At 39.2% G+C, this 12,718-nt stretch overlaps 1 protein-coding gene and 1 long non-coding RNA gene across 8 annotated transcripts in view; one reads left to right on the forward strand and one right to left on the reverse strand.

The window, feature by feature from the left end:
* cftr (CF transmembrane conductance regulator) overlaps positions 1 to 12,718 on the reverse strand; it is a 96,518-nt gene that overhangs the window by 40,159 nt on the left and 43,641 nt on the right. For both annotated transcript variants that reach the window (XM_062043010.1, XM_062043009.1), the window contains exon 12: positions 4,405 to 4,499. In XM_062043010.1, coding sequence (XP_061898994.1) covers positions 4,405 to 4,499 — 95 coding nt within the window. The remainder of the gene's footprint in view (positions 1 to 4,404; positions 4,500 to 12,718) is intronic.
* LOC133646997 (uncharacterized) overlaps positions 1 to 12,718 on the forward strand; it is a 42,657-nt gene that overhangs the window by 202 nt on the left and 29,737 nt on the right. For all 6 annotated transcript variants that reach the window (XR_009825404.1, XR_009825402.1, XR_009825406.1 and 3 more), the window contains exons 2-3: positions 69 to 95; positions 4,308 to 4,463. This is a non-coding gene — a long non-coding RNA (uncharacterized LOC133646997). The remainder of the gene's footprint in view (positions 1 to 68; positions 96 to 4,307; positions 4,464 to 12,718) is intronic.

Below are 12,718 nucleotides of genomic sequence, written 5' to 3' on the forward strand. Positions count from 1 at the left end.
ATCTGCTAAGCTAACGTTTTTAAGCTAGGCCACATGTATGAACTCTTCCTTCTTTTCCCTCTTTAAAGGTGATTCCTCATGTTGTCTTCATGCAGGTATGTAAGGTCCCTCTTTTGTTACTACTTTCTTGTTTTTTCTGAGTCTATTTCTATGTGTTGAGGTTACTTTTGTTCAATAGCAACAGTGTCACAATCATTCATTTATATACATTCATGATTATAAGTCTTATACTGCATATGTAAGCGTCGGCATATTGATGTGAAGTCTTCTTTTATTGATGTACAGTGTTCGCATATTACCATTTTAAAGTACCATTGAAGTTTCATGTTAAACTGCTGAGTGTAGAAATGTCTACAAGTGTGTGTTTAAGTTCTGGAGGGCTTATAAAGACTGTGGACGAATGTTCATAATTTAGAGCAGGGATGTCAAACTCATTTTAGATCGGGGGCCAAATTAGGAAAAATCTACTCCAAAGTGGTCCGAACTGGTAAAATCACAGCAACATTCAGATAATGACTAGGGGTAATCGAGGGAACACTCTAAATCAAGGGTATCAAATGTACGGCCCGAGGGCCGGATCAGGCCCGCGAACAGGTTTTATCCGGCCCGCGGATAAAACGTATCTGAAATTTTTGAATGAAAGAAACTGCTGTTCTAAATGTGTCCACTGGATGTCGCAATAGCAATTCTTTGTATCTTTGTAGATGATGCTACATACACTATAGTGCCAAAAGTATTTGGCCACCCATCCAAAAGATGAGAATCAGGTGTCCTAATCACTTGGCCCGGCCACCGTACTTGCCAACCCTCCCGATTTTCCCGTTAGACTCCCGAATTTCAGTGCCCCTCCCGAAAATCTCCCGGGGCAACCATTCTCCCGATTTCCACCCGGACAACAATACTGGGTGCGTGCCTTAATGGCACTGCCTTAAGCGTCCTCTACAACCTGTCGTCATGTCCGCTTTTCCTCCATACGAACAGCGTGCCGGCCCAGTCACATAATATATGCGGCTTTTACACACACATAAGTGAATGCAACGCATACTTGATCAACAGCCATACAGGTCACACTGAGGGTGACCGTATAAACAACTTTAACACTGTTACAAATATGCGCCACACTGTGAACCCACACCAAACAAGAATGTCAAACACATTTCGGAAGAACATCCGCACCGTAACACAACATAAACACAACAGAACAAATACCCAGAACCCCTTGCAGCACTAACTCTTCCGGGACGCTACAATATACACCCCCCGCTACCACCAAACCCCGCCCCCCCCCAACCCCGTCAGGAATGGGATGGCACTTCAAGTTCATATGTGAGTCAAGGCAAGCGGCCAAATATCAATCAATCAATCAATGTTTATTTATATACTTTTGGTAATATAGTGTATGTACAAAATAAACCACATTAGTACATCAGTCGAGGACATACTTGCCAACCTTGAGACCTCCAATACCGGGAGGTGGGGGGGCGTGGTCGGGGGTGGGGCGGGGGCGTGGTTAATAGGGCAGTATATTTACAGCTAGAATTCACCAACTCAAGTATTTCATATATACAGGTAAAAGCCAGTGAATTAGAATATTTTGAAAAACTTGATTTATTTCAGTAATTGCATTCAAAAGGTGTAACTTGTACATTATATTTATTCATTGCACACAGACTGATGCATTCAAATGTTTATTTCATTTAATTTTGATGATTTGAAGTGGCAACAAATGAAAATCCAAAATTCCGTGTGTCACAAAATTAGAATATTACTTAAGGCTAATACAAAAAAGGGATTTTTAGAAATGTTGGCCAACTGAAAAGTATGAAAATGAAAAATATGAGCATGTACAATACTCAATACTTGGTTGGAGCTCCTTTTGCCTCAATTACTGCGTTAATGCGGCGTGGCATGGAGTCGATGAGTTTCTGGCACTGCTCAGGTGTTATGAGAGCCCAGGTTGCTCTGATAGAGGACTTCAACTCTTCTGCGTTTTTGGGTCTGGCATTCTGCATCTTCCTTTTCACAATACCCCACAGATTTTCTATGGGGCTAAAGTCAGGGGAGTTGGCGGGCCAATTTAGAACAGAAATACCATGGTCCGTAAACCAGGCACGGGTAGATTTTGCGCTGTGTGCAGGCGCCAAGTCCTGTTGGAACTTGAAATCTCCATCTCCATAGAGCAGGTCAGCAGCAGGAAGCATGAAGTGCTCTAAAACTTGCTGGTAGACGGCTGCGTTGACCCTGGATCTCAGGAAACAGAGTGGACCGACACCAGCAGATGACATGGCACCCCAAACCATCACTGATGGTGGAAACGAAAGCAAATTTTGCATTTCCTTTGGAAATCGAGGTCCCAGAGTCTGGAGGAAGACAGGAGAGGCACAGGATCCACGTTGCCTGAAGTCTAGTGTAAAGTTTCCACCATCAGTGATGGTTTGGGGTGCCATGTCATCTGCTGGTGTCGGTCCACTCTGTTTCCTGAGATCCAGGGTCAACGCAGCCGTCTACCAGCAAGTTTTAGAGCACTTCATGCTTCCTGCTGCTGACCTGCTCTATGGAGATGGAGATTTCAAGTTCCAACAGGACTTGGCGCCTGCACACAGCGCAAAATCTACCCGTGCCTGGTTTACGGACCATGGTATTTCTGTTCTAAATTGGCCCGCCAACTCCCCTGACCTTAGCCCCATAGAAAATCTGTGGGGTATTGTGAAAAGGAAGATGCAGAATGCCAGACCCAAAAACGCAGAAGAGTTGAAGGCCACTATCAGAGCAACCTGGGCTCTCATAACACCTGAGCAGTGCCAGAAACTCATCGACTCCATGCCACGCCGCATTAACGCAGTAATTGAGGCAAAAGGAGCTCCAACCAAGTATTGAGTATTGTACATGCTCATATTTTTCATTTTCATACTTTTCAGTTGGCCAACATTTCTAAAAATCCCTTTTTTGTATTAGCCTTAAGTAATATTCTAATTTTGTGACACATGGAATTTTGGATTTTCATTTGTTGCCACTTCAAATCATCAAAATTAAATGAAATAAACATTTGAATGCATCAGTCTGTGTGCAATGAATAAATATAATGTACAAGTTACACCTTTTGAATGCAATTACTGAAATAAATTAAGTTTTTCAAAATATTCTAATTTACTGGCTTTTACCTGTATATATATATATATGTATATATGAAATACTTGACTTTCAGTGAATTCTAGCTAGCTATATATATATATATATATATATATATTTATTTTTTATTTTTTATTATACATATAAATAAAATAAATACTTGAATTTCAGTGTTTCGGAGGCTATCCAGTAGATGGCAGTATTGTCCTGTTTAACTTCTCCGTTCATGAATGAGTATATCATTTCGGCCACCGTGTTCAATGGAGAAGTCTGTTCTACAAAACGTACAGGCAACATACATACCCCTTCCCCTTCGAACTGTCCTGGATGAACTGAAATTCTTGTTTCCATTCGTTTTGTAACTTGCAAGCGTATTTCTTCATCTTGCTCGTCGACGGCGTCGCCATGTCTGTAACTTCCCCGTTCTTCTGCTTCGTCTCCTTGTTGTGTGCGCAGTTGTGCACTCTACTCTCTAAAAGCCGTAGATGTTATGACGTCATTTGGCAGGCAAGCTGTATGTATTGTGGGAAAGCGGACGTGAGAACAGGCTGTCCCCGCTCAGGTCCGCATTGAGCTGGAGGGGGCGTGGCCTCCAGCTCCGGCTGAATACCGGGAGTTTGTCGGGAGAAAATTTCTGCCGGGAGGTTATCGGGAGAGGCGCTGAATACCGGGAGTCTCCCGGTAAAACCGGGTGGGTTGGCAAGTATGGTCGAGGAAAATGATCAAACTACATAAATAACATCCTGTAATTTGATTTTGGTATACTTTTTTTTTATCTTGATCGATTGAACATTAACACCAATGACTTGACTGATGAAGATTATCACATAATTTATTCAGAAAATATAGATGATGACAAATAAATTATTAACCGCAACTTTTAAGTGTAAAAAAAACCTAACAACATTCTATTTTCAAACAAAGATGACAATCTGAAGTTGTCTTTATTTTTAAGTTATCGTGCCGTGATTTTACCAGTCCGGCCCACTTGGGAGTAGATTTTTCTCCACGTTGCCCCCGATCTAAAATTAGTGTGACACCCCTGCTCTAAATTGTGAACATTTGTCCAACATAGAGCCGGTAAATATTGGGGATGGGCCCATTTTGGTGAAAAAGGATGTGATCGGCCATTGCAGATATGATGCTACTTTAATATTCCTCCTCGTTGTTCTTTTCAGCCATCAAACACACACGTGTCGCAAACTATCACGAAATCATTCAGGGAAAATGAAGTCAAAAGACGAGAACGTCGAGCAAGAATGTGTCAGGAAGTACCTGGCCAGGTTGAGGCGCGCCCTTTGACCCCCGCTGAGCGTCACCCCTCCTTCAACAAGGTGCGTCTTGTCCTTTTCAGGTAGCAAGGCAAAGTCCTACAAGGGCCAATGAGAGGTGAAAGGTCAGTCCAGACATAACAAGCTTTTATTCTCCTTGGGTACACTACTGTATGTAGTACTTCATGTACTTTATTGTCAATACTACAGTATGTGGTGATTCATGTACTTTACTGTAAATACTACAGTTGTGTAGAGTATGTGGTGATTCGTGTACTTTACTGTAAGTACTGCAGCAGGTACTTTGTCTAATGTTCTGATAGCACTGGAATGAAAACAAAATGTGTCGGCGTATGAAAGCAGCGAAGGTCACGAAGGAAATATGAAACTCAGTTTGAAGGAAGCACACATTTTTAACGTCTCACTCAGGGGTGTCCAAAGTGTGGCATGTTTTTATCGGCCCACGGCACACTGTAAAGATACTATTAAAACAAAACAAAATAGTGTAATAAAATATCAAACAGGTGAAATGTAACTATAAAAAGTTGCAATGTTGACTTTAAAAACACAAAGCTGTCACGCATTCTGATTATTTTTCTTAAAAATTGTCATTACTCAAAAAATAATAATGAATCAAAATCAATGCTGTTATGAATTATTGACATATTCAAGGCTCCAATTACTTCACATCGAATATTCCACTTTTGAAATATTTTTTGGGGAAAATATTGCAAGTTTTATTTGACAAAATGGGCATAAAACCTAAGAAAAATAAATAAAACTGTATAATCGGGACAGATCTGAAGTATGATCCAGAGCAGGGGTTCTGAAACTTGTTTAAAAATTATTATTATAAAAATTAAAAAAAGAATCAAAATCAATATTGTGAATTTTGGACTTATTCAAGGTTAGAATTACTTCACATCAAATATTCCATTTTGAAAATTGTTGGGGGATAAAATGTTGCAATCGACAAAAAGGGCAAATCCATCCATCCATTTCCTACCGCTTACCCCTATTTGGGAGAGTTGTAATCTTTTCATGTCTGTTAAGTAGAGGAGACACAGACATCAGCGTGGATCTACGTTAGCTTTATTTTTCAACTCACTTGTAAACAAATACACCACAGCGTCAATTACGGCCTTTCAACAATCGCCATATGTAATTCATACATTACATATAGACTATTATTTGTGCACTATTGACAAGTCATGCACCGAAAATTTCGCTCGTCTTAAATAAAAAACAAAACCGGATGTTGTGATGAAATATCCATTTCCGCTGGCGACTGTCAGTGACGTAGCTCACCCAAAGATGACGGAAAAAAAATCACATTCAGGTCCCATTGCGTTTAGATTGAAGTCACGTTTTAAAGGCCTACTGAAATGAATTTTTTTTATTTAAACGGGGATAGCAGATCCATTCTATGTGTCATACTTGATCATTTCGCGATATTGCCATATTTTTGCTGAAAGGATTTAGTAGAGAACATCGACGATAAAGTTGCAACTTTTGGTCACTGATAAAAAAAGCCTTGCCTGTACCGTAAGTAGCGTGACGTCAACGGTTGATAGCCTCCTCATATTTTCCTATTGTTTTCAATGCAGCTAGAGCGATTCGGACCGAGAAAGCGACGATTACCCCATTAATTTGAGCGAGGATGAAAGATTCATGGATAAGGAACGTTAGAGTGAAGGACTAGAATGCAGTGCAAGACATATCTTTTTTCGCTCTGACCGTAACTTAGGTACAAGCTGGCTCATTGGATTCCACACTCTCTCCTTTTTCTATTGTGGATCACGGATTTGTATTTTAAACCACCTCGGATACTACATCCTCTTGAAAATGAGAGTCAAGAACGCGAAATGGACATTCACAGTGACTTTTATCTCCACTACAATACATCGGCGAAACACTTTAGCTACTGAGCTAACGTGATAGCATCGTGCTTAACTGCATATAGAAACAGACGAAATAAACCCCTGACTGGAAGGATAGACAGAAAATCAACAATACTATTAAACCATGGACCTGTAACTACACGGTTAATGCTTTCCAGCCTGGCGAAGGTTAACAATGCTGTTGCTAACGACGCCATTGAAGCTAACTTAGCAATCGGACCTCACAGAGCTATGCTAAAAACATTAGCTATCCACCTACGCCAGCCAGCCCTCATCTGCTCATCAACACCCGTGCTCACCTGCGTTCCAGCGATCGACGGTGCGACGAAGGACTTCACCCGATCACAGATGCGGTCGGCGGCCCGGAGACGGAGGAAGTTAAGGTGAGTTCGGCGGCTAGTGCGTCTGCTATCCAAGTCAAAGTCCTCCTGGTTGTGTTGCTATAGTCCGCCGCTAATACACCGATCCCACCTACAACTTTCTTCTTTGCAGTCTTCATTGTTCATTAAACAAATTGCAAAAGATTCACCAACACAGATGTCCAGAATACTGTGGAATTTTGAGATGAAAACAGAGTTTTTTGTATAGGATTCAATGTGTCGGCATACTTCCGTTTCAACGATTGACGTCACGCGCATACGTCATCATACATAGACATTTTCAACCGGAAGTTTAGCGGGAAATTTTAAATGTCACTTTATAAGTTAACCCGGCCGTATTGGCATGTGTTGCAATGTTAAGATTTAATCATTGATATATAAACTATCAGACTGCGTGGTCGGTAGTAGTGGCTTTCAGTAGGCCTTTAAAACAGTATATATATGTATATATATATATATATATATATATATATATATATTTATGTGTATGGATATATGTACACAACCCAAAACCAGTGAAGTTTGCACATTGTGTAAATGGTAAATAACAGAATACAATAATTAGCAAATCCTTTTCAACTTATATTCAATTGAATAGACTGCAAAGTTCAAACCCCGGCCGAGTCATACCAAAGACTATAAAAATGGGACCCATTACCTCCCTGCTTTGCACTCAGCATCAAGGGTTGGAATTGGGGGTTAAATCACCAAAAATGATTTCCGGCGCGGCCACCGCTGCTGCCCACTGCTCCCCTCACGTCCCAGGGGGTAAACAAGCGTATGGGTCAAATGCAGAGGACAAATTTCACCACACCTAGTGTGTGTGTTTGACTATCATTGGTACTTTAACCTTTTTTTAACAAAGACAAGATATTTAATGTTGGAACTGAGAAACTACATTTTTTTTTGCAAATAATCATTCAATTAGAATTTAATGGCAGCAACATATTGCAAAGAAGTTGTCACAGGGGCATTTTTACCACTGTGTTACATGGCCTTTCCTTTTAACAACACAGAGGAGACCAATTTTTGAAGATTTTCAGGTGGAATTCTTTCCCATTCTTGCTTGATGTACAGCTTAAATTGTTCAACAGTCCGGGGGTCTCCGGTGTCATATTTGACTGTATGTATGTAAATTAATAAACATGTATAATAAATGATAATAAATGGGTTATACTTGTATAGCGCTTTTCTACCTTCAAGGTACTCAAAGCGCTTTGACAGTATTTCCACATTCACCCATTCACACACACATTCACACACTGATGGCGGGAGCTGCCATGCAAGGCGCTAACCAGCACCCATCAGGAGCAAGGGTGAAGTGTCTTGCCCAAGGACACAACGGACGTGAGTAGGGTGGTAGAAGGTGGGGATTGAACCCCAGTAACCAGCAACCCTCTGATAGCTGGCACGGCCACTCTACCAACTTCGCCACGCCGTCCCCTTGTATATAACAAATATATTTACATATGTGCGTATGTATATACAGTACCTATATGCACATTTAAATACATGTCTATATTTACATATATACTGTACATACATACAAATATACGGCCCCCGCGACCCCGAAAGGGACAAGCGGTAGAAAATGGATGGATGGATATATATATATATATATATATATATATATATATATATATATATATATATATATATATATATACACTACCGTTCAAAAGTTTGGGGTCACATTGAAATGTCTTTATGTCTTTATATATTATATATATGTGTCTATATATATATATATATATATATATATATATATATATATATATATATATATATATATATATATATAGTATATATATACTGTATGTGTGTGTGTGTATATATATATATGTATATATATATATATATATACACACTACCGTTCAAAAGTTTGGGGTCACATTGAAATGTCCTTATTTTTAAAGAAATACACTCTATACATTGCTAATGTGGTAAATGACTATTCTAGCTGCAAATGTCTGGTTTTTGGTGCAATATCGACATAGGTGTATAGAGGCCCATTTCCAGCAACTATCACTCCAGTGTTCTAATGGTACAATGTGTTTGCTCATTGGCTCAGAAGGCTAATTGATGATTAGAAAACCCTTGTGCAATCATGTTCACACATCTGAAAACAGTTTAGCTCGTTACAGAAGCTACAAAACTGACCTTCCTTTGAGCAGATTGAGTTTCTGGATCATCACATTTGTGGGGTCAATTAAACGCTCAAAATGGCCAGAAAAAGAGAACTTTCATCTGAAACTCGACAGTCTATTCTTGTTCTTAAAAATGAAGGCTATTCCACAAAATTGTTTGGGTGACCCCAAACTTTTGAACGGTAGTGTATATATATATATATATATATATATATATATATATATATATATATATATATATATATATATATATATATATATATATATATATATATATATATATATATATATATACATTTTATTTTTATTTTTTTTATTGTTTTTTTATTTTTATTTTTTTTCTCCAGTGTGCGACCCTTAGTGTAAAAGGTTGGCACACCCCTGGTGTAACTTCTGACATGAAAGCAGTGAGGTGGGATGGACACAGGTGGGACCATGATTGATGATGCAAACACAGTGAGAGTGAACGTTCATCATTCAAACTTCTTACCTTGTCAAGCGTCCTGACGCCAGCGCATGAGGGACCAAGTTAACAGCTTGTGAGGCTCAAGAACATTGTACGCACACATTTTGTATGTCTATCTACACAACATTGTACGCACACATTTTGTGTGTCTATCGACACAACATCGTACGCACACATTTGGTTCGTCTATGTAAAGAACATTGTACGCACACATTTTGTGTGTCTGTCTGGACACGCACGTAAAGCAGCCGCCCCCCTATACATTGTGGGGACCACCCATGGGAGTTTGTGTGCTGCAACAATAGCCAGGAATGATAGTCGCTCTTCAACAAACTGGCAGGGTTACCTCGGAGAACTTTTCCAACAAAAGCCCAGACCTCAACCAGGCTGCAAGTAAAAATTAGGAACAATAGAGCTGTTTTCACTCTGAATGAACTGTACAACTAAACACAACTTGTAAATGTAACAACACACCATGTTTGTTATATAAGCATCTGCTTCTCAGTTGATGGAAGTTTACTCTATCACTAAAGTTGTCCTGATAGGTCCTGATATCTACATGCATGTAAAATGTGTGATATCATGTGCGACACAAGTAGTCCTGCAGAGTGCTTACTTGCATGTGATACCATGTGCGATACAAGCAGTCCTGCAGCCTGTTTACTTGCATGTGATATCATGTGCGATACAAGCATCTCACCGCCTGTTTACTTGCGTGTGATATCATGTGTGATACAAGCAGACCTGCTTTCTGTTTATTTGTGTGCGATATCATGTCCGATGCAAGCAGTCTTGAAGAGTGTTTACTTGTGTGTGATATCATGTGCGATACAAGTAGTCCTGCGGCGTGTTTACTTTTGTGATATCATGTGCGATACAAGCTGTCCTGCACAGTGTTTACTTGTGTGTTATATCATGTGTGATACAAGCAGTCCTGCTGCCTGTTTATTTGTGTGCGATATCATGTCCGATGCAAGCAGTCTTGAAGAGTGTTTACTTGTGTGTGATATCATGTGTGATATCAGTAGTCCTGCAACGTGTTTACTTGTGTGTGATATCATGTGCAATACAAGCTGTCCTGCACAGTCTTTACTTGTGTGTGATATCATGTGCGGTACAAGCAGCCCTGCAGAGTGTTTACTTGTGTGTAAAATCATGTGCGAGACAAGCAGTCCTCCAGAGTGTTTACTTGTGTGTGATATCATGTGCGATACAAGCAGTCCTGCAGAGTGTTTACTTGTGTGTGATATCATGTGCGGTACAAGCAGTCCTGCAGAGTGTTTACTTGTGTGTGTGATATCATGTGCGATACAAGCAGTCCTGCAGAGTGTTTACTTGTGTGTGATATCATGTGTGATACAAGCAGTAGGTTTACTTGTGCAAAACTGGACAGCCAATTAACATCTAAATGTCCTCCAATAAACACACAATTTCTTCTATTTTACGAAAGTAATTTACAAAAGGTAAACATGTCAGGCTATAGGCTGCTAGGAACTAGGAGCTAGCAGCTACACAACAGCTAAGCACACAACAGCACACAAGCTAGACATAGGTAATAATCGTTGAACAATAAAAGAGTACTTTTGTCAATATAAACAAGTATCAAATAATGATATTTGCATATTACTTACACAGTGTTGGCGTTAACGCACTTTTTGTGTTTTTTTTTACGCATTGAAATCAGAAATGACGCACAATTCCAATCCGCCTCCCCTAGACGCGGATTGAAAAAACTTTTTTACTGCCCAGTTTGCACGTTTTTTAAAATTTGATCGATTATCGCTTTCTGCCGGTGTTTTGTGTTGTTTATATTTGTCAGATCAAATTTCTGTCCCCGTTTATTGCGTTTTTATCGGTCTTAAATTTTGATTCGCCGCAAGTTTTATCAATGACAAATACTGCTTCAGTTTGCACTCGGACAACTTTAGCGCGGGGGGCTGTCAAAAGAAAGACTTCCTGTTAAACACTAAGGTGAGTGTAAAGTCAACCTTTTTAACTTCATCCTGTGCCATGTCTCCAGTAAATGACTTGTTTTGGTCTTTGTGAGTCCATGGAAACTTCACTTTTATCTCCCGCTGGAGCGACGTCGTTTGAGGATGGAGACAGGCTAGCTGTTAGCTTCAAATTAACCAGCACCCAACCAGACTCCTCCACCCCAAAAACATACTTTGCAGGTCAACAAACGGGGCAAATATGTGCCTTTTGAAGTGTTTAATGTGCGAGGAGAGTTTTAACAGGAGTCTCTTGGAGAAGTGGCTAACAAGTTAGCAAGTGTCGCTTGCATCGCTGACATCATCATCGTCATTGTTCACTGAAGCAGAGATGCTGACTGTGCGTTATGATAAATGCTCTTCTTTTTATCCATAGACTTATCAGATTTAATTTTTCATTATCTATAGCAGGGGTGTCAAAAGTGTGGCCCGGAGGCCATTTGCGGCCCGCAGCTAATGTTTTAAAAGCCCACGGCACATTCTAAAAATACTATTAAAATAAACAAAAACATAACAAAAGTGGAATAAAAAAGCTTACAGGTGAAATGTAATTTAGAAAAAGTTGCAATGTTGACTAATAAAACAAAGCTGTTCTTTTTCTTTAAAACTGTCATTGCTCAAAACATATTATTGAATCAAAATCAATGTTTTTATGAATTATTGACCTATACAAAGCTGCGATTACTTCACATCAAATATTCCACTTTGAAAAATATTTTTTGTGGAAGATTTTGCATATTTTGTGTGTTTGCCATTAAAAAAACAGTTTTCTTTGACAAAAAGAAAAAAACAACTTAGAATTGAGGGATAGATCTGAAGTTGATGTAGACTCTAGAGATTTAAGCGTTAAATAAATAATGCATGTATGCCCTGGCACACCATTATCATCATTTCATGACCCAAGCAAAACACTTATGACACTTTTATACTGAAATAAGTACACCTACAACTTATTAAATACAAATATAGAAAAAAATACCGGCGGCGGTAAAGTTTAGATCCATGAAGGAAAGAAGAAAGTGAATGAATGTTTATAACTGAATACTTTTGCATAAACATTTTTTAATCTTTTGTATTATTTTTTTAATGAATTAACGTTCATGACAACCTTTTTCCAAAACACAATATATATAGAATGTGAGCTATAACAAAATAATGCATACATTTATCATTTGTTTTCAAAACGCTTACAAAAAAAGTGGGACCCCAAAAATTTACTGTGGGACCCCAGTTTTATGACTTCATGGGGTCCCTGGGACCCGATTATGAAAATTCCTAGTGCCAACACTGACTTACACATAGAAAGTCTAGGATATAAGAAAGTATCCAGTAACAAATGTGTCCGCATTGTTTGACTTACTGCATCGTGAGCTTAACTTGGTGAATTCTTTTGACCACTAGGTGTTACTAAAAAAAAAAAACAATTACCACTC

The sequence above is a fragment of the Entelurus aequoreus genome, linkage group LG03 (assembly GCF_033978785.1).
Source record: "Entelurus aequoreus isolate RoL-2023_Sb linkage group LG03, RoL_Eaeq_v1.1, whole genome shotgun sequence".
Taxonomy (NCBI): Eukaryota; Metazoa; Chordata; class Actinopteri; order Syngnathiformes; family Syngnathidae; genus Entelurus; species Entelurus aequoreus.